This window comes from Lissotriton helveticus, chromosome 7 (genome assembly GCF_964261635.1).
Source record: "Lissotriton helveticus chromosome 7, aLisHel1.1, whole genome shotgun sequence".
NCBI classification, from domain to species: domain Eukaryota; kingdom Metazoa; phylum Chordata; class Amphibia; order Caudata; family Salamandridae; genus Lissotriton; species Lissotriton helveticus.
In genome coordinates this window covers 1,147,852,732-1,147,876,017 of record NC_136068.1, presented here as the reverse complement: position 1 = coordinate 1,147,876,017, position 23,286 = coordinate 1,147,852,732, and the positions used below count along the sequence as shown (strand labels likewise).

General features: G+C 45.5%; 1 protein-coding gene across 2 annotated transcripts in view; it reads right to left on the bottom strand.

Moving 5' to 3' along the window:
* Positions 1 to 23,286, bottom strand: part of ABCA5 (ATP binding cassette subfamily A member 5) — a 1,464,780-nt gene that overhangs the window by 775,785 nt on the left and 665,709 nt on the right. For both annotated transcript variants that reach the window (XM_078654285.1, XM_078654286.1), the window contains exon 19: positions 21,913 to 22,114. In XM_078654285.1, coding sequence (XP_078510411.1) covers positions 21,913 to 22,114 — 202 coding nt within the window. The remainder of the gene's footprint in view (positions 1 to 21,912; positions 22,115 to 23,286) is intronic.

Sequence of the window (23,286 nt, the reverse complement as noted above, 5' to 3'; positions counted from 1 at the left end):
CACTCCTATTTTTCCTGGTGCGTTTTTCACTTGCTGCTGTTGTGTCCGAGGGCACAAAGTTGCCCGCCTGTCCTCCACTAAAAAACCGAACTCTTGGTGAAAATTGCGTGGGTACTGCAGATTGATTGGCTCTATTGAATTCTCCATCTTCTGAGTCAATACTGCTTGCTGCAGAACTTATTTCGGTTTCGGATCAACCTGCATTGGAGATACGGCGTTCTGTACCTGCAGTGTATTTGATATTGGTGCTTGAGTTTGAGCTTGTGCTTGTCTTTTTGCCTTATCGAATTTCCGAGCAAACGTGAAAACTCTACCAGTTTCGTAGCCACGTTTGTCACGTGCAAAGTTGTATTGTTTTCTGGTTTTAATTGTTTCCTCATGCTTTAATAGGCGTGTTTCCATTTCTCCTCTATACTTAGCAATGAACTCTTTATTTTCATGTGATTCCAGTTCTGTGTTCAGATCTTCAATTTCTTTTAAAATAGCTATGCGGTCAATCTCAGCATATTTAATTAGTATGCATACCATGTTCATAGACGTTATTTGATGCCCACTCTTTTAACATCAATGGGTTGGGGTTCTCGAAAGATGGTGCTATGAGAACCCTCAAATCCCTTGGAACTCGTCCTACTTCTTTGTATTTCTCTAATGAGCTGTCCACGTGGGGATGTGGCGGACCGGAATATCAAGCGCGGAGGCCGTATGAAGTGGGCAATGTTTTTAATTATTTCACAGCAGGTCACAAATAGGGTTCTTATCGGGCTTTAATGTTCCACAAAACAAAGTCCAGCTCCTCGGATGGACGGAGGGTCGGGGTTCGGTATCCAGTGGGCTCTCCTGGGTTCCGGTCTTGGGGATGTCCTCGGAGGTACCGGGAGGGGAAACAAAGAAACAAAGAAAGGAGCCGTTAGTCCTGCCGGACTTTCTTGTATTATCCCTGTTACCAACACCAGGGACTGTGAGGGGTTTGAAGGCGAAAGTGAGGAGGGGACGGTAGGGTCGGGTTTGGAAGCAAAGGCAAGCAGGGTAGCGAGAAACGGTAGAGGTGTAGGGTGGTGGGGCGTGCAGGGTCGGGGTTTATTCACAAAGTGGATGAGTGCTTCACAATATTTACACAGTGCTACGGGTGGCGTAGTGAGCCTAAAAGGAGGGAAGATTAACTATACAAAGGGCGATATGTACACTGCACCTAACGTGCCACAAGGGGTCTCCGAGTCACTCACCCGGTCCGCCGCAACTCTCCAAGTTGAGTTGCGGCCGCTCCCCAGCAACCTCCGGTGGACTCCACCAATCTTCGGACCAGTCTTCTTCCTCTTCGGTCGCCGTCTCCTTCGCCTCTCCGGTCGGGGTCTCCTGCCACAAGCTCAATCCGACGCCGGACTGTTTCCTGGTTCCGGCTTTTCCAGTCTCCGGAAGTCGTGAGGGGGAGGTACTTCCGGGGTCGGGAGGTAGCGCTTCCGGGTGTCCGTCGTTCCGGATTGGGTCCTGGAACAGAGGACAGAGGGTTGGACGTTTGGTGGGGCGGGTCGTTGCTATGGACGCTCTGGCCGGGACCTCCGTTGTACGCGAAGGACCGAACCGACGTGGACCATGGCGGGTATGAGCGGACGCCGCATCACATGAGCGTTTTCCCCACCACTTAGTTAACTCAACACGCGAGTTTTTCTAATTTCTTCAGCATTGTTTTAAGATCGGTTGCAGCTTTAGTAGCACTGCTAGTGACTTGATTAATAACATTTGCTTCAGGCATATCTTGAAAAAGAGCAACAGCGACGGTTTCTCTATTCCGGAGCGTTTCCGCTGACATTGAAATACTGCTTAAAGATTTTGATGAGCACTCGAGAGAAAAAAATGCAATCCCGCTGCTTTTTTCTTAATGGCAATAACACCTCTCACCCGCCAGACTTCAAATCACCATTTCAAGCAGCGGCAGCTTACCACAGGGGCACCAGGTCTTCCCGCGGGGTCCTCCGACTCCTGTAAGGTGTTCCTTCTGTGTTCCTGTGTCGGCCACTGAAAGTGCTCTTCCGTGTTCCACGGCGGGGGACTGGTTGCTCAAAACTCCTTCCGGGTTACTACTTGAGTTCGCAAAAGCAAAGTTGACCGCAAAACAAACCAGTACACTTCTGAGAGGCGGGTCTGCATGGGCGGAAACGGCCATATTCCGCCGAAATTGTATACAGCAGAAATACTGAAACTTAGGAACCTCCGTCTCCAAGAACTCAGGTATAGACCTCCAAACAAAGTGCTCCAACCAAAAAATAGTTCAGTGCATAATCTTTTTATTGCAGTTTAGCCAGCATGACGCGTTTCGGCTTCGAGGCAGCAGCCTTGATCACATGACACCCCGGACATAGTGCTTGACCTAAATAGAAACACTTCCTGGTCAGGCTAGATTGCTTGGCAAGTAGAAACAGAGAAAATACTACCAATGATTACATAAATATCCTGGATCCAAATACACAATGTACATGGTAAATCGTAAATACTAGCAATAAAAACATAAATATGTTTTAAAACCAGATAATATGTTTCACGATAAAATAATGCAATACAAAAGGTAAATATTGATAAAACCCTATAAAAAATCTGAATCAATCAATATTACCCCCAGATCTGTTGACTGGGGGTGACTGTACGATTTACTCAAACCCTCCGTCCATCATCCCCTTTGGTATCGCTTTGTTCACCCTAAGTTGGCAGAGTATGCCCAGACGTGGGTCCCTTGCTCACTTTGCCACTGGATTCAAGATAGCCTGGCTGATGAGGGTTATGAACCCGAAACCGGTCCCAGGATGCTTGTTTCCGGTCCATGGCTTGGCAGTTCGGGCTGGACTGTTCCCATGAGGTACAGGGTCAGACTGATTTGCATATGCCCATGTCTGAACTGGGGTGGAAGAGTGAGCTAAAGAATGATGATGGATTAAAGTGAGTGTTTGATTTGCTCAAACGCTCCGTCCATCATCCCCTTTGGTACCCCCCTAACAAGCAGGCAGAAGACGGCAAAGTCTCAGTGGAGAGTAGCAGCACGGAAGCGCAGAGCAGCGTCCGGCGAGTCGGAGGACCCGCAGCGGGTGCTCCAGCGGACAGGTAAGGCTGTGCTCGGGAGCACAATAAGGGGAAGAGAGTAAAGTTCCTGTGTTCTTGTGATCGCGCGAAGGCCGAGAGCGATTATAGCAGAAGGGAGGTTCTTCCTCGATTGAATATTCGAAATGTCGGCCTCTGAAGTAAGGGAGCGGGAAGAGGCAGCCTTATCAATTTTTTTATGAAACTGTACAAATGCGGGTACTTCTTCCTCTATTAAAGAGCAAGTGTCCAACAAACAAACTGATTTGGAAGCACGACTGAAGCACTTGGAAAAACTGAAGCGTGGGGAAATGTCCAAATGGTGGGAGTCCAAGTCGCTGCAACGTTATTTGGACATCCAGCGAATACCAAGGGGTCTCAGTATTATTGTAGCGCCGAATTATGAGGAGCAAAATCCGGAAATGCTGAGTGAATGGGCCAGCAACAATAATGATGCATCAAGCAGAAAACTTGCAAAACTCATCAAGTATGCCGACATCGATCGACAAAAGATGCTAGAGGAATTGGAGGCTATACTTGGGGAGTTATATAAAGAACCAGATCAAGAGCAAATAACGAAATTAAAAAATGAAATGGAGAGACTGCGCAAATTAGCTATTGCCGTCAAAGAAAGGAAGGCGCAGAAATTCCTGATAGATAAGCAAGGCTATCATAGGGGGCGAATTTACACCTTTGCGAAAAAAATTTGATACACTCCGCAGACAAAATATCACATCAACCAGTGAATCCACGAAAGTAAAACATTATGGCCAAAGTAGCCTGCAAAATTCAGAAATTGATACAGATTTGGAGGAAGAGCAGGGTGTACAAATGAATAGACCAGTCCCATCAGTCATAGAGGAAGTTGTTTTTTTACGTGAAGAGAGGAGGTTCAATTTTAGACCAAGGCAACCAATACAGATGGTACAGCCACAAAGAGGAAGAGGCAGAGGTGTAAGAGGTGGAAGGGGTAGCCCAGCGAAGGAGGGCAGGGGCAGAAAAAGAAAGGAGGCAAGATCTAGGAGATGGAAACAAAGCTATCATTATCAATCTCACCAAAGTGGTCCTTCCGGAAGATGAAAAGAATACTCAACCTGGGACTATCATTTTGCCCAGAGGCAAATGAGGATTATGTACAAATGAGAATAGATTTATTCAAGTGTATACGAACATTAACATTAAAGAAACATTTCCTTTTAAACCCAGCTTCGAGACAATCACAGAGCCTTTGACTCATGAGATTCAACAAAGTGAATTAACTGTTGAAGATATGAATTGGATGATGACATTGAGCGATCTGGACATTGAAACAACTATGGCAGGAACTATGGGGGATGCACCAACAGTAGCTTGAGAACAAGGCATAAATATAAGTGATGGAACATCAACAGGTTCCAGGCCTAACTCACGATTTATACAGATACAGCAAGAGATGTGACAGATGTATTCAATGTTTTAGTGGCTAATAAACTTAAAAATTTGAGCTCACAAATCACCAAGAACAAAAATGGAAATAAAAATTCACCGTGTGCACAGCAACACAAGGCATATCAAGTGTTGATTAAAAAATTGAATGACAATGATGATTGCACAGTAAGATGCAGATAAGGGAGGCAATGTGGTCCTTTGGGACAGGTAGCTGTACCTGACTGAAGCTTATAAACAACTTAATAACAAATCATGTTATAGTAAGATCACAGAAAATGTAATGACATCATTTTATCAAAATTACAACACTATTCTGAAACAATGATATGATCAGTGCCTTTTAAACCGTGATGAATTCATGTTTTTAAAAATTGATAATCCAGTCACACCCGTCCTCTATTTGATCCCAAAGATTCATAAGAGTGTAGAATACCCCCCCGGGACGTCCAATCATTTCTGCAATAGGAAGTGCATTTGAAAATACATCACAATTTGTGGATTCTTTTTTAAATAAAGAGGTACAGGCACTACCCTCATATCTGAAAGCTACAGGGGATTTTTTTTAAAGAATTTACGATCTCCCTTGGGAAGAAGATTATCTTTTGTTCTCTATTGACTTGACTACTTTATACACTAGCACCAGACATGCAGATGGACTGAGAGCCATTAAACTCTTCCTGGGAAGTATACCAATACGATTCTGGGCACATACTGAAATGATTGTGAAAATGGTGGAAACATGTTTAACAAGCAATTATTTCCTGTTTGGAGAAGATCCCGATCACCAAATATGCGGTACTGCTATAGGCACCTGCTTTGCCCCCAGCTATGCGGATTTGCATATGGGGTGATGGGAGGAGCAGGTGATCCAGGCGCAGTATCAAGAGGAATGGGATGAGCAAATCATGCACTGGAGTTGCTTCATAGAAGACTTGTTCCTAGTATGGAAAGGTTCAGAAGAACAGGCCAAGGCATTTATTAGTAATATTCAGAACAATACATTGAATTTGTCGTTCACAAGCGAAGTGAGTAAAACCAGTGTTAATTTTTTTAGATCTAACGGTGTATATTAAAGATGGAAAAATTGCAACAAAACTATACAGGAAGCCGACTGCAGCGAATACGTTGCTTCATGCAACGGGTTTCCACCCAATCAATCTAAAAAGAAGCATTCCGTTTAGGGAATGTTTGAGAACCAAACGGAATTGGTTGAGACGAAGGTAGAACTAGATAACCTTTCCAAAAGATTTCAGAGTAGAGGTTATCCTGATGAGGGGATCAAGACAGCCGTTTTAAAAGCATCTAAGAATAAAAGCGAAGACATTCTATTCAACAAAGAGGAAAAAAGCAAAGACACAGGTAATCAGTGTAGATTGGTAACAAAATACAGCGTACAACATGATACAATAAGAAGTATTCTCAATCGCTATTGGCACATAATAAAAAATGACCCAGTCTTAGGCAAGGCAGTACCACGTAGGCCAGAGATGACCAGAGGTGACCTTCAGGCGTGCAAATTCTTTCAAGCAAGCTCTAGTAATGAACATGTTAAAGAAAAAAACTATTAAAAAAACTTGGTTAAGCAAGAAGCAGGGGTTCCTGAAGTGCACCAAGTGCAAGGCATGCCGTTATGGAACCAATACTGATCAGTATAGATGCACAAGTTACCACTTGTGTAACGATATATCTGTAAGAGACATTAGTTAGTGATAGATTCCTTACCTTAGAATATCCCCAGGCGTCAGACTGGATCCAGAAACTTTTGCGTAGCAATACCCCTGCGCGTCGGTAGACTTCTTCCACGGCTCCGCGTCCGTCGTCGGCGTCGTTAGTGCCGGAATGACGTCGCCGGAGTACTTAGAATGTGCCCTCGCGCGCTGACGTCAGTTCTGATACACAGCTTTTCCGCGCCAGATACGCAGAGCCATGATAGAACCAACACTGGTGCCATGAAACTAGGGCCCTGAAAGGGGATGACCTTGACCCTAGATATCGGTTCACACAACGGGGAGGATGGGTGGGTCGGCAAGGAATCTATCACTAACTAATGTCTCTTACAGATATATCGTTACACAAGTAGTAACTTGTGCATCTGAAAGAGACACGTTAGTGATAGATTCCTTACCTTAGAATAGATACCCCAGCAATACCAACCCCGGTGGTGGGTCTGTGAACCAATAATCACACCAGAAAGTCCTGGAGGACGGAACGGCCAAAGAAGCCATCCCTCCGGACTTGACTGTCCAGGCAGTAGTGTCTCGCGAACGTGTGCAGCGAGGCCCACGTAGCTGCCTGACAAATGTCCTGCAAGGGGACTCCTCGGCCCAGGGCAGTAGTAGTCGCCATGGCCTGAGTCGAATGGGCCCTCAGCCCAACAGGAGGTTCCTTTTTAGCCAAGGACTAACATGCCTGGATGCACAATACGATCCACTGAGAGATGGTCCGCTTGTGCACCGCCCGTCCTTTCTTAGCGCCCACGTAACCAACAAAGAGTTGGTCATCCACCTGGAACTGGCGTGTGCGATCCAGATAGTAAGAAAGCGCACGTTATGGGTCCAGACGGTGGAGCCTCTCTTCCTCTTTCGAGGGATGCGGAGGCGGAATAAAGGTGGGCAAGGTGATGGACTGCCCGATGTGGAAGGCTGTGACTACCTTGGGCAGGAAAGAGGGTCTTGTCCACAACACAACCTTGTCCGGATGGACAGAAAGGAAAGGAGGTTTGTCAGAAAGAGCCTGGAGCTTACTCACTCTCCTGGCAGAGGTGATGGCAACCAGAAAAGCAGTCTTCAGAGTAGAAAGACGGAGAGGACAGTTATGGAGTGGCTCAAAGGGAGCGCACATCAGATAAGTAAGTACAAGGTTCAAGTCCCACTGAGGCATCACAAATGGAACAGGAGGGAACATGTGTGTGATGCCCTTCAAAAACCTATTTACAATTGGGGACTTGAACAAAGATGGCTTATCAGGTAGCCTTAAGAAGGCGGAAAGGGCAGAAAGGTAGCCCTTGATAGTGCCCAGAGCAGAGCCCTGCTGGGCAAGAGAAAGAAGGAAGAGGAGAACCTCAGAGAGGGTTGCAGAGAGTGGATCCACAGCCTTTGCTGTGCACCATGCCACAAATGTTTTCCACCGGCAGGCGTATACCAACTTTATGGAGGGACGCCTGGCTGCCAGAATGACAAAGTACATAACATGACACTAATATGCTCTCTCTCTCTCTCCCTTATCTTCTCCCACTGTGGTGTGGCCGATCTTTAATCTCAGTCAGCCGGTCCTCCTGGACCTTTTGTCAGGAAAACCTATGCTGTTCCACAATCAAATACCAACCAGAACGACCCTGATGAATGTCTGAAGCAGTGAGAGCAGTCAAACAGGTAGGTACAATGCAGCACCATTAAATCCCAAAGCTAAGGGACAACAAGTCTCCACAAAGATGGTCAATCCTACCTCTAACCAGGAGAGGTGGCATAGCGCAATACTGGGGAGTACAACCAAAGCCACAAGGTTGAAACAGCCAACAGGGGAAAAACACAGAAAGATGACGTTGAGCCTGAGGTAACACGGTAAAAAGATCCTGAAGAAAACACATAACCATTGTAACAATCAAAGAGTTAAAGGAAACAACTGCAAAGTAGTTTGGAGCAAAAATTGCATACCATTGATATGTGATGGAACCCCAATGGGAGATAAGAGGCTGCCAAAATAACTGCAACTAAGAAACAAGGTTTCCAACGGAATAACAGGACAAGATAGCAAGTCATGAGCCACAGTCAAGGAACGAGAAATGGCAATACACCCCAGCAGCCAGTATCACATAAGGATAAAGAAACTCGCGTGATAAGGGATTCACACAACAGGCGAATCCAATGAACCCCATCGGCCAGTAGGGGAAGACCCCATGCAGGGTCTCACAATAGGCGGCTAGCCAGCAGCCCAAGAAGACCAGGAACATTGATCTGGTGACTGAGCCACCATATTGACATAACAGAGTTGCAATAACAAGCGAAAAAGGGAGTGGAAGGCAAGCTAAGGGTCTGGCCCTCCCCGACTAGCCCGGAAACTGCTTAAGGCCACATCTGCTTGGGCTCCAAAAAAATTAACCCCATCAAATGGTATGTCAAGCAAGGCTGTCTGGACAGATTCTGAAAATCCAGACGCCTGAAGCCAGGTGTGCCGGCGCAATGCCACAGCAGATGCCATGGCTCGACCAATGGAACCGGTGGAGTTCATTCTGATACACCTGATGAGCAGTTTGACCGCCTGGCAACCATCTAAAATCAACTGGTTTAACTCGCCATTGTTGACCTCTGGGAACAAAGGTAAAAGTTGTGCCAAGGAGTCCAACAAGGCATGGAGAAAGCGTCTGAGGATGCAAATCGTGTTGGTAGAGCGTAACATCACACTAGAGGAGGAAAAAACACATTTTCCGCAGGAATCTTGCTTCCAGGGACTCCTTGTCTATTAGGCAATGGGGAAGGTTCTTCATCTCAGGAGATGCTGTAATGGCCTGGACCCCGAAGTTGGGCTGGGTTGGCTGTCAAATAAGGCAAGCGGGGTGCCCTGGGACGGGGCAGTATTTGTGGGTAATAGGACGGTCCACTGGTACACCTGACTCCAGTTGTGCAGATGCCCCAAATAAAATATCAGAAAGTGCCTTGCAAAAGGGAAGTACTGTTTCTACCCCCAACTAGCCAGGATGAAGGACCTCAATCAGAGAGTCTGTATCCTTCTCCACTATAGGCAGAGTTAGATGTAAGACATCCGACATTCATTTTAAAACTTCTGCCAAAGTAGAACTGGCTTCCGAGGATAGGCCAGGGGGCAATATAAGAGAGGAAGCAAGGGATACATCTAGTCTGCTCGCTTCACCCAGCTCGGCAATACAGCTGTCCAACACAGTGGAGCCACAAGCATTGGCTGCTCCAAGGGGACTAGTCCCGGACGTCCTTCCCCCAACTGGTCCTGTGAAACATCCACAGAAACCATTGGCGCCAAAAACGGCTCTATAAACGACGTTGAACAGTGCAGGCACTGCACCGTATCGACGTCCGCATGGAAAGGAGGAAAGGCGTCAGTCAAAGTCGGCTCAGATGCAAGGAGATGTGATGAAACCTACCCTACGGAACGCACAGTTGTGTTGCGCACTGACTCCGGCTCGGAGTCCTCCAGTGCCATAGAAATAGGCAATGGCAGGGCGACCAACGTCGCGTCAGAGTAAACCAATGTCACTAGTGGGAGCCTCGAAACCGTATCCCGATGCCTCTGTGTCCGAAACCGGAACTGCCACCGACAGGGGACCTGCCGGCGAGGACGCAGTTACTGCCCCTACAACCTCCTTGGGACCCGCAGGCGCACTAGAGGGAGATGAGGGTATCAAGCCCAGATGGAGAGCCTTGTAATTCTCCTACATCTGGTTCCAGGTCACCCAGCACCAGGGAAAGCTGGGAGGTGCAGAAGCGACACCAGAGCAGAGGTAGAAGAATTTTCGCAATCTACATCACGAGTCAAAGGAGACAGAGAGCGCCGAGACTTCAATCACTTGCAGCGCTGCTTACCGTCAGATGTAGCCGGAGACTGGGACCACTGCAGTTGCCCACAGGGGGAAGAACGGTACTCACAGGAAGGACCCCTGGACCGGGAGGATAACTGACACCGCGAGGAGCTGGAGGCCTGCAACAACCACACCGTCAAAAGTTTCATGTGCTGCTCCTGCAGCAACTTCGGCTTCAACTGCTGGCAGGTGTCAAACTTGTTGGCGTTGTGATGCTCGCCCAAGCACCACATACATAGAGAATGTGGGTCCGTAGCAGACGTCTGGTGAGCACAGGATCCATAGGACTTAAACCCACAGAGAATTGCAATTTAGCACTCTCTTTCAGATGAGAAATACGCTACTTCAGATACGCGACTTTGGATCCGCGTCCAGTGCTGAAAATGAAGAAACTCACATCAGCGCACCGGAGGGGACTTGTATGGCTCCACTGACGTAATAATCGGAGCCAACAGAATACGGAGCCATGCAGCGCTGCTCCCCAGCGTGCAAAGGTAGTGTCGAGAAACATTTGTTCGAATTCAGTCTGACGCCTGGGGAGAAGTCACAATTAAGGAATTTGTGGCTAGATGTCTCTATCAGATAGGGCTAGTTTTAGTACTACCAAAACAGGATTCAAAGGATGAATCAACTGTTGTATACCCTGCTGTGAATCATTCTCCTCTATCTTGAAGCCCTGTGCCTTTAGTTCTACAACTGGTTAAAGGCTTTTCCAGATCAGTAAATAAAGCATGCAGCAGAATTGGATTTTGAAGCCAGAGTTTTGAGAATACTTACTTTCCTTAATAGCTGATTTTCGGCAGATGCTTGCTTTGTTTGATCACAGCATTTCAGAGTTTTAGAAACTAGATAAAACAACAAAATATCTTGCACATCCAAGGACAAATACCTCCTAAATTACACTTCTCACAATTTGCAAAAGAGCCCTAAATTCCTTCATTAAGTCAGAAGGGTAGCAAGTTTATATTCAATGCTTCTGTGTGTGTTCACTCAAGTGGGTGGGGCTTCATTAGCGCTAATTCCAGAACCAAGGCTATAAGGCCCCTGGCTCACCACATTAGTAAAGTGCAAAATTGTTTGTTTCAAATTCACCTTTCACAGCCCTAAAGTGAATAAAAATACACCATATAATGATATTGTCTTTATCTAAATTGCAGTTTGACCAAGGTAACAAGTACGTCAAATAAAATTGTTTTTCATTTTACTGACCAGGGTTACAGGCAACTTGCTAGGGGTTACAGGCAACCGGCTAGGAGTCGCAGCTGCGACCCCGGAAGACCCCTAATTGACGTCCATTAATATTGGGGAGGTCACCACATAAATGTCTTTGCTAAAGTGGTCCAAGATTTTGAGTTACAAGAATATACAATTTTATAAACACAATGGATACATGCACTGACTTGCCATAATAAGACAACTGAAAAAGTACAATTTATTTACCTTCAGTAATGCCATTTCTGGTTGGGACTAACAGCAAATTCCTCACCTTTTGTAGCAATTCCCTCTTGTGTCAGCAGGTGGAGTTGTGCGGCTCCACGTCAGTTCCATCCCGCCACTGATGTGACATGGGGGTCACTATCTCTGCACCACCTACGAGCTCTAATGTCAGTTTGTTTGGATCTTTGTCCATGGTGTTGAACATGGAGCCCATAGAAATCAGAATGACAGTGTTGATATTTTTTTTTATTGGAATCTTATTAATGCACACTACGAGTCCATTCCACAGAACTGGGAGGGAGGCGGGGTGGTAAGGAATCTGAGGTTAAATAGAGTCTCCACCAGAAAGGGCTTTACCGAAGGCAAGTAACTTTTTCTTCTAATAGAATGCAGGTTCCATACCTTGTTAGTACATACCAAAAAAATACCTCCTCAGGTGGTGGGTTTGTGGAATAGGTCAGACCAAGAAATCCTGTAGGAGAGTTCTGGCAAAATGCCTGTCCCGTTGGACCAGGTTATCCATTCAGTAATGCTTTGTGGAGGAATGCCAACATAGCAGCCTTGCAAATGTCTATAGTTGGCACACCAAGTGTCAGTGCAGTGGTTGCAGCCTTTGGTCTGGTGAAATGAGCGCACAAACCTTCTGGAAGTTGATTCCTGGCTACTCCATAGCAGATCTTGATGCATAACACAATTCATTAAGATATGGTACTCTTTTGCACAACCTCGCCTTTTTAGCTGACGAGAAACCACCAAAAAGTTGGTCATCTTGTCAGTATTTTTTGGTCTGATAAAACTAGAAGCTAAGCACCCTCTTCTGGTCTAGGTGGTGAATACGTTTTGTCTCCTTGAAGGGGTAAGACAGTGCATAGAAATCTGGCACGGTCATGATTGTCTTTCATGAAAGGGTGTGACTACCTTGGCCAGGAATGAATGCTGCTTTTAACCAGAGGATCAATTTGTCTGGGAAAAACTAAGTGTATGGAGGTATCACAAACAATGCCTGGAGTTCACTCACTCGCCTAGCCAAAATTATGGCTTTGAGAAATGTCATCTTGAAGGTTAGCAGACTAAGGGGACAACTACGCATTGGTTTCAAATGGACTGCACATGCAGCCAGGTGATGTGGAGACCAGAGTTCTCCACTTCTCCCAGATGACCTTCTCAACCCAGCAATGATGCATCAGTCACGACCATTAGCTCTACATAGATAGGGAGAGAGGTGTCAGCCACCAATCGAACTGCGGTCGAGCAGTCACCACGGCAGGCCTGCTGCAGTCTCCTTGGACACTTGGATGGACTCTAAATGGCCCCTTGGTGCTGAGTCTTCAGATCCCAATTCAGGTCCCGCCTGTGCCACCTGGAGTGGTATACAAGCAGGATGTAGGAGGCCAAGAAGCCCAGAAGCATCAGAGCATCTCTCACTGAGAATCAGACTAAGTGTTGAAACAACAGGATCATAGCCCGAATGTCCTGGACTCGTTGAGGTGGAAGGAAGGCTTGGAAGCACACTATCCATAATGGATCCTGATGAAGGGTAGCCACTGTGAAGGAGTTAGGTGTGACTTTGGCACGCTGATGGAAAACCCCAATGTGCTAAAAAGTTGGACTTGGTCTGGAGTGTCTCACGACTGCTTGAGGCAAGCCAGCTTTTAGTAGTTAGTCTTCGAGGTATGGAAGGATTTGCATTCTCAAACTCCGCTGATGGACTGCAACCACCACCATTACTTTTGGGAACACCCGAAGAACACTGGTCGGGCCGAAACAGAGCACAAAGAACTAAAAGTGCTCATGGTCTACCTGAAACTGTAGGTAGCATGTGTGGGACTTCAGTACGGGGGTATGAAAATAGTCGATCTGTAGGTCCCAAACCACCATTCAGTCTCCTGGAATCGGGGCAGAGACCTTGAGCAGGAGTGAGCATTTTGAACTAGTCATTACATAGGAAGAAGTTCAGAGAGCGGAATGGGATGAAGGTGCCTGTTCATTTTTGGCAGCAGAAAATAAGAGGAGTAACACCAAATACAGATCTCGGAAGCCAGCACCCTGTCCTTCCTTGTCCAAGAGAGCTGAATATAGACAAATGGTCCTCTGAGAGATGTTGTGGTTTTAGTGGCATTTTTGGGGGTCGTAAAACAGGAAGGGAAGGGGGTATCCATGTTCTACAGTCTGGAGCACCCATTCATCAGAAGTGATGCTCCTCCAGCTGGGGAGGTGAAAGGTGACACAACTCCATGGTCAAATAAGAGAAACTGTGCAGCTACTGCAGGTCAGGGGCTCGAGCTCAGGTAGTAGATATTTGCCCCTGGTGAGCTGGACACTGTCAGCCAGCTCCCTTGCCTCTGGCTTGAAAAGAATGGGAGACCTGTTGCTGCTGAGGCAGGTATGGTTGTTGCCTCTGCTGGTAGCCCCTACCGAAGCCCAGAGAGCAGATGGTGGCCTTGCTCTCTTTAAATCTTCCATGGGCTGACTCTGCCTTGCTCCGAACAGCCTAGAGACATCGAAAGGCATGTCAATAAGTGACTTTTGCACATTGGATGAAAAGCTTGTGGAGAAAATCCACGCAGGTGCTTCGTGCCCTACTGAGACAGTCAAAATTATCCAGACCAGTGCGAATTTAGTATTTTGCTGTTACTTGATCATCTAAGATAAGCAACTCTAATTTCGGCAGGCTGTCATTTGGGACAGCTGGAAAGATGTACTCTGTCCCACAGAGCATGTGAATACCTGCCTAGGAGTCATCATGTGTTTACAGACCTTAGGGCAAGGCAGGTGGAAGAGAAGATTTCTTTCTCAAATGTCTCCATCCTCTTAAATACTCTATAGGAAGGGGTGATAGAGAAAGTGTTTGAGTACAATCTGCTAGTAGATTCTTGAACCACTAGGCTATCTTGAGTGGGTTGTTGCACCAGGAAGTCTGGCTCTCCGGGAGCAAGCCATTGTCGCCTTGACACCTCTCTATTTACTGGAAGGTAAGTTCACTAGTTTTGCCGAGGGGCCCAGTAGAACATCAACTAGAGCCTCATTAAATGGAAGTTGAGGCTGGTTCTTCCAAGGTTCAGGACCTCAGTGAGAACATTCGTCTGGACTTCTAGGGAGGGTAGAGTAAAGCCAAGAACCGCAGTGACCTTTTTTATTACCGTAGCAAAAGAGGCGGACTCTTTGTAACCATTGCCGAATTTGGAGGAGAAAGCTGAATGCCTGGTGAAGTGTCCAGACCGTTGGCATGCTGGAGGCTGTAAAAAAAATTGCCATTGTCATATTGGTCAGCACCATCATTGCCCTATCATCATACTGTGGGGCATAGGTATCAGCTTCTGAGAGGGCATACGGTTGAGGTCTGGGTCATTTCCAGAGTTGGGGAATGTTGATGCACCGTGGGAGTCGTTGAAGGTAAAGCAGAGTATAGCTTTGGGAATTGCACTGGAGTTGGAGTCGGTTGAGTTGCACTCAAGTGAGGGTTCGGCCTCGAGCACAGGGGCACAGTCGGCATCAGGGATGGTTTCGCTGGCAGTAGACATACTGGGGACCCTTTCAGATCCTTAGGGCCCAAACATATTCCATAGGGATTTCACTTGACACCAAAATTGGTGTTAAGGGCCTGCTTCGGCTCTTGTGGTTGTTGTGGTACTGTCGATGGCCCAGGGATACCATGGTATATCAGGAACAGAGTTTAGATCGGTTCTGCAGAAGCAGAATGACTAAGCATCTTCGAAGTGCCTGGGGCATTGTGCGAATACAAGCGACAGAGTGACAGCAGTGGAGGGCGACGGAGACCCTTGTTCGGAATTCTAGTTTTTCTTTGCTTTCTCTGACTTATCTGATCCGCGCAACCACAAAGATGATCGGTCATTGGAGCAGCCTCAGGAGCAAAACTGTACCCTAGAGACGACTACTTCATCTACTTCTTGCAAAGTTTGCAATTGCGAGGTCCTCTTCACTGTCGTAAATTGCCTTCTAGTTCATTTTTGCGAAGCATTAGCACAACTGAGAGACTTGTGTGGAGCCGAGGCACCCCATTGGACGCTGCTTATTTTCTACTGAAGTAAACAGAAGTGGTAAATGTACTGGAAGAGCTATATTCTGCCTCTTGTCTCTGAGAAGAGGTATGGAACTCCTACCCCTCGACACCCAGAAAAAATTGTTTGGGGTCAAGGGCAACAAGTTTTCATATTGACTTTGTTCTCAGGCCAAGTAAGTCCAGGCCCAAGCTCTTTGGCTGTCAGTTTACAGTACAGCTTTGTGAAACGACTGTCTTCCACTAAGGCAAGATATGTATTTTTACATGTATGTGATTTAAATTTGTATGTAAGCCTTTTTAGTAGAGCTAGCACTCTAAGGAGCAGCGAGCTCAGCTTGCATTGCTGCCCCGTTCCAGTTTAAAACAAGCATTTGCAATGCAATAGGTCTCGCATTTATGCGAGTTTGAGCTATTGACATTGCAAATAACTGCCTTTTATTTTTGTTTTCGTTATTAAAACAAATACGAAAACAAAACTAAAAACCATTGTCATTTACAATGTCAATAGCTCAAACTCGCGTAAATGCGAGACCTATTGGCTATGCCAATGCTTGTTTAAGAGGGGTACCGCTCTAAAAGAAAGGTCCTTGTCTCTCCTGCTTTCTTTCACAAGGATGCGCCTGGTCGCGGGGAGGCCCAGGTTGAAAAGAGAAATCGCGTTGTCAGGTCAGTCCATTGCAGACATAGGCCTCGGCTTCTACACTCGTCCAATCCGCGTGATCCTCAGCAAATCATGAAATCTCTGCTGCGCCTCCATTCCACTCTGTGCATCAAATGTGGCGTGCCTACAGGTGGTTACGGTTACAGATGAACGTTCCCGAAAATAGCAAACTCCTCTCTACAGGAAGTTGTAAGCGTTTACGCTCAGTGAGAAAAACTACAAGGCCCAGAATTCAAAGTGCAGTTTTCTGAAAACCAAGGACAGTTCGAAGGTGTCAGAATTGAAGTGGGGCACATGGGTGTGCGGAGGGGGGAGCACCTCCTCAGCACGTTGTAGAGTGCAAGCAGTCAAGGGTGGAGCAGCAAGGATTGCCGTCAGTAGTGAGAGGTGCAGAGGAACACACAGGCACGCCAGCAGCATGGAAGAGGCTTAAGGTAGGGCGAGGAGTGGTACTTTCATTGCCTGGAGAGACTCATAAAGCGGCAGTCACACGAGAAGAGTTGGACAAGGCAAACAACGAGTCACAGGACACTCTAAAAGCAGACGTCACTTATTTGAGTGGAAGAATTAAGTAATGCTGGAGAGACCTCTCCAGCCAAATCACGTATGCATCTGTTATTATAAGAAGCAAATATATTCCAGAAATATTTTCAGTTGACAAGTTAGATGGATACATTAATTTGTGGGTATACAGCGCAGATGGTGGGTACCAAAACGCCTCTAGGCGCATTGTGTGTTCGCTCCATGCTCTGCACGGTTCTGTTACCGGTCCACTCTGTGCTACAGATGTTTGCTGTAAATGGCAAAGTTGACCCCTCTTTTTGACTGAACAGCTGTTTTCAAGCGAGGGGTTGGTTCCGGGAATAAAACAGCTGTGCATCTTTTACAGGGTGGATTCTCTGCCCTGCCAGTCACTCTGGGAAGTGATGGAGGCGAGTGCCCGTGTGAGCATCAGAGGGAAATGTGTGGAGAGCAGGGGAGAGGAGCCGGGAAGGAGACCACAGAGGTGCAGAGCCAAGGAGAGGGGGGATACATCGACACACGAGATGGAGGGGAGGGATAAGAGAGGCACTGTCATGTGGAAATGGAAACACGAACAAGAAGGGACGACAGGCCAAGGAAAACGACGCAGAGCGATTTTGGAAATGGAGGGAAATGTAATTAGAGGTGAGAGAAAGACAGAGATGCGCTAGAGCGGGTTGCAACGGGAGGGCGAGGAAGCCCTGAGGAAAGAGGCAGGCGGGAACATGTGAAGCATGGGGGGGGTTTGCAGGGGAGTTGAGGCAGAGGTGAGGGGGAAATAACGTGGCAGTGATTCTTCCTGAGGGAGGTGGACACCTAAGCAGTGATGGGGTAGAGGTGTTCGGTCAATAGTTTGGATTTGTGGCAGTTGCATGTGAGAATTAGAACATCAACGCGTCCGCTTTTTTTGTAAAAAAATTTTAAGCGAGTAGTGGGAAGCAACACTTGGGAAGGAAGCAGTACAAGGTGAGTGTGAGCACTTTGCGGGCGCTTTGATGTTCTCAGTGGCCGCGCGGCTCACTGAGAACATCAAAGCGGCCGCGAAAGTGATCACGCAGGCCGACAAATGGTGCGCGCGCCCGGCTCACATGCACTGTACCAGATCCGCCTGGAGCCTTTGGGAGCACTTTCAAATGCCCCTTACTAAATATCTCGCATAGCATTGCTTACGCGATAGCTAGGCGAAACCTAAACATGACTGCATGTTTGCAAAACAAAATGTTTAGGCTACTTATAATGCTCCCAGAATGCTTGCTAATTGCATGCAGTAGGATGACAGTAAGATTGGTGATTTTTTTTTTCTTTCAAAATAAAAAGTACACAAAAAATCCAACTTGAAAAGGAGTTTTGCAAAACTGTTGTGCAACTTTAGTGGAAGTTGAGTGCCAATATTTACAAACCAAATCAGGGACAAATACTGTTAAGGGCAACATGAAAACAAAGGCGCCCAATTTTTAAAGAAAGACACAAAAGATCACGCACAGATATTTGTCCTTGCATTCCCAGCCGGTCGACCCAGCTTCTCTTCCTTACAAGATTGATGACATGAGAACCACAGAGTTCAGTAACAATAATGGTCTTCCATTTTATTAATAAGAGACCCTAGAGTGAAAGTACACTTTACATAAGGAACATGTTTTGTTAAGTAATATTTGTCAACATAAGAATCTGCGGTGGGATTGCAGTTTCACTGTTTCCACATCTCTTTTTTCCCACGGTGGAAATGTTTTACTTGCCCTTGTCAGGAATAAACATCCAACCTTTTCTAGTGTGGGACGAGATTGCAGAGCAGTTGGTGATTATCCTTTGCCATGTTAGTTAGTGGGTGTGCATAGACTCAGGGAATTCCCACTCTGGACATACGGACTAGACAGAGGGGCTGGTATGAGAGCTCTAGTATAATGAGAATACTGCAGTAAAGTGCTACCCCACTGCTTGGCACCAAAAGGGACAAGTGGATTTTTTCACAAGACAAGTATATTTTGCAATTAAAAATGGTACATAACATGAGCAGTGAGGTCACAATTAATTTGAAACATGTTGAACCAAAGAAGTAGTAGGAACGCTGTGCTCGTTTGACGGCATTTCGACCTGGACTATTTCAGGCCATCATTAGGAAGAGATTATATAAGTTTTGTTTTAGATTGCTGTAGGGAGGAAAAGGACAGGAAAAATTAAATCAAGAAAGTGGGACAAGGGGAGGAAAAAAAGGATTGTGAGGCAAGTCAATTGTCATGGGGTAACTACCTGGCATGGTAGCAAGTCCGGATCGGGTCATCCAGATAGGAAATGGCTGGTCAGGAGTCCCAGCGAGGTGAGTAGCGGACGTACCATGGAGGGATCCTGAACAGTGGGGAAATTAATAGGAAAAAACCTATGAGGGGACTAAACAAGATATTATAATGGAGATGCGGACTTACCGGCGGTGAGGGGGAGGCGAGGAGGGGGGGTAAGAAGGCTGAGAAGTAACTTGGCACCTTGGCACCCGGAGAAGACCAAAAGGTATCAGTCAAAGGGAGAGGGCCATCGGAGGGTCAATCAGCCAGATTCCGTAAGTATCATTTACAGAAAGGAATACCCTCCTTCTATATTCAAGCTATCATCCATTCAGCTTGCACAACGAGCAATTTCTCCAGATACAAAGAAATTATAAGTGGAGAAAAGACTACTTCTTTGAAGCAGCTATCCTGGCAGGAAAACTCACCAGTAGGGGATATCCAGGACGGTTAGTTTAGCGCACACTCAAGCGAGCCCCAGAGACACTCTTCTCACCCCTAAGACCAAATGCCCTAATACACGCATACCTTTTGTGTCAACCTTTAGCCCCTCTAACAACACTAATGCATAGCCGAAATAAGCATGCTTCAAACATTCAGCACACTGCTACTACCTAGCACTCACTGAAAACAGGGGCACCATTTTCAAATAAGATAAGAAATGGAGTAAGACCAAAGTATCTTATAATCTCACTCTTTAAAAAAAATATCTGCTACGCATAAAAGCCCCTCATCACCTCAGCCAAAGCCATCTTCATGAAGACAACCATCAAAGAAGCCTCACACAGAGAAGCCTCACACAGAGACCAAGAGAAGCCAAGCACTTTCCTAGGCAATACAAAGGTGTCAATCCTCTATACAGTCTCACATTAAAAGGTGTAACAGCATGAGTCACTTCTTCTGAAGACTTTCAACAAAATCGGGGTCCTTGGCAGTGTGACATCAAATCCAAGATGTCCAGGCCAGAAGGCAGTACATAAAACATGGTGGGTTGGGGTGGTGGGAAATGGTGTATGCTAGGGTGCCAGCCAGCCTGATACACCCTCATCTCTTCTCTTTCAGAACTACTAGGCTAGAATAAAAAAAAGGAGTGGACCCTTTTACATCTCTACATGTTTGTTTAGCTCAAAAACTAATAGACTTTGATATATTTTGGAGGTTCGAAAACCTAGACAGGAATTCTTGATCAAACATATTTATCGAAAGAAGGGCACTAGATCCTGGTCAACCACATGGAGAACACTGCCATTTATAGCATATACGTTTAGTCACAAGATTTGCTTTTTGTGCCAGTTGCCTTACTACAATTTTGCCTTTCCTCACTTAGTTTGTACCTCTTACATTGCTAAAAATTTTTATGCATCTTGATACCGGGATTCCTTACAGAACTCTATTTAGCTTCATCGCGTTACATTATCTAAGACTTCCCATAATCATTACCCCCAACAGATATCCCATGGCCCTGAGGCAAGCTCAGATATATACCCTTTTACAAACTTGATGGGGAAAACAGACACGTGTGGCCCACACATCTGCCTCAACCTATCTGGAAAAATTCAGGTCAGGCACATAAACGAGCCTGCCAGAGACTGTCGAGCATTTTGTTTTATTATATATAAAACACGCAAACAAGAAAGCCATAATGTTATTTTTACAGCTTTAAGACAATTTTAGAGCGGATTAAATGCAAGAGTAGTTTTGCAGATACCAGAACAATGACAATGGATGCAAACAAATTATGAAAACTGAAAATTCGATGGATCTCTGCATGCCTAATCTTAGAATCAAATGTTTGCTGTTTTATGCAAATCAGGTATTAAGATACTGTCATCACAGATCAGCACCTGAACTTCATCTATTTTCCGGTCCGCTACCCGTCTCTGAGACAAGGTATGTATTTTTTCCGTGGAAGGATCTTTATGAAACAACGGCCTTGGTGCAGTTCCACGAATAACTGGTATGTTGTCTGCTCTCTTGGAATGAATCAAAGTCCTGCTCTCTCTCTTTGAAGGGGCTTTGAACGACTATTTTATACTGTCCAAATCATTTACTTTGAGAAAAGTAAAGCTTGTGGCGCATGAAATTGTGTTATTATTCATGTACATATTCATATTAACGCCTAAAACCACTAGGCTTTTTCCTATGGCTCAACCATTTAAATATATAAAAATATATGTGAGCTAGAACAATACTATCCGAATGTACAAAAAATGTAACACAGATTGTCGCATGATGAAAAATAAGTTACTTACCTATACACTGTGGTTCTACAGTGTTACCATCTTTTATAGATTTGCATGCTTGAATCTTCCCCCGTCATAGAAGAACTCCCACCATGACGAAGGGGGAGATTCAGGCATGTGAATTTAAAAAAGCTATAATACTGGAGAATGAACATAAATTCATCAACTATTGCAAATTAGTATTGATTACATGGCCTGAGGTATCAACAAGCAAACTAACAAATGCACAATATTGGGGGGTGGGGGCTCTTAAAGGACCCATAAGACAAAACAACACGGTTGGATTGTTTTAACCATTCCAAGCTCAATCACAGCGCATAACAAGACTGTCCCCACAGCTCGGCATTCAAACTGCCTAATCTAATCTAACAAGTCCTGGCAATATCAATTACTTGAAAGCATCAGGCAACAAATCAGTTTGTGATGTGTACTACAGAAATAAATAAATCAAAAGTTATCTATTGTTATCCTCCTGGACCTCCTCTTTTTGACAAAGCAGCAAATTGAATAACACCTTTAAAATGTATTTGGTACACTGTACATAATGCTATAACACCAAATACACCAGCAAAGTCACATCAACGCTTGTCATAAATGCCTGTCCGTGCTACAACCTTTACAGCATCATGTCCGTAGGACTCTACATATCCTCTGGCGCATTCAGTTTCATAAAATGCTTCGAATGAGTGAAAAAACACGCAGGTACTTACACAACTCTAACAGATTTACTTTCCCGCTTTAAATTGAGAAAGTGAAAACGGGCTACAGATGCTGCCTGTTGTCTCCAGAGTGCTGGGCTGCTCACAGTATTGGCCTTGCTCTCAGACAGCAAAAGAAGACTTTGCTCCATTTCCCCAAGTGACTTCCTGTCCATATCTTCCTCTGTCTGCTGCTGATTAAAAACACTGTAATCTGTCCGAAACAAGAACACAAATATAATGAATGGGACTGCAGCTCAGTACATTTATCAATCATTATTTTCAGGTTTCCGGAATACGTAAGGACAATAACAGCTAACCGCCATCCATTTAACAATGCATTTATCTAAGTGCTGCTGCATAAAAAGGCATAAGTGCACTTTAGGCAGACGTGCGCTTATGTCAGTTGCTTTTGAGGCAGTTCCACCCCCAGGCGCAGAGTCCCAACAGCAAATTGGATTCGACCAGTGTGCATATTTCTAGCTTGAGATCTTATTAATGGATAGAGTCCAAAAAAAGAATAGAAAAGATAGAACAGTATGCGAGGAATCTGCTGTTAGATAGAGTCTCTACCAGAAACAGCATTACTGAAGGTAAGCAACTTTTTCTTCGGATAGACTTCTAACCGCAGATTTCTCATCTTTTGAATATATCCCAAAGCAATATCTATTCCAGAGGTCTTCAAAATTTTTGATGCCAAGACCCCCTTGTCAAACTTTTTAGGCATAAGGACCCCCTTCTGAGAAATTTTTTTAGAACCTTGTACTCTTCATCAACAACTATCGACAACTACAGCAAATCATTTTTACCGTGGGGAAATAATATTAAACAGTGTTTAGCAAACCAAAGGTCAGTGAGCATGGGGGTGTAGTCAAAGATGTAGCTAAAAACAAAGGGCCTAATTTAGGATTAATTGACGTATTTATGAAATATGGTGCATTCCTGTCCTTTTCCCTTGCGTTGGTGCACAAATTGCTGCCTAGCACCAACACAGGCAGGATTGTTTTTGTACAGGAAGATGCACCTTCCTACACAAAAACAATCCAGGGAGGCGTTTTATCTTTCTATGTGAGCTGCAGAATGCAGCACACATGGAAAAAGAAAAAAACTAGGAAAAATGAAAACATCTCTCCTCCTTACACCTCCACTGGGGAGGCGTCTGTTTATGAAGCTCCCCAGGTTTACGTGATTTTGTAAATATGGGGCAGGATCAAAATCTATGGGTGTTGCGTAGGAACCCAACAGAAAGCCCATGGAACACCTTGACGCAGAGTATTTCAAAGCAGTGACTTGTGCTGCTATGTCTTACTCCATATCTATGAGGCCATGCAAAGCCGTGCAGGGTGACTTTGCACTGCCTCATAGTTATGGTTGAGAGGCTAGCGC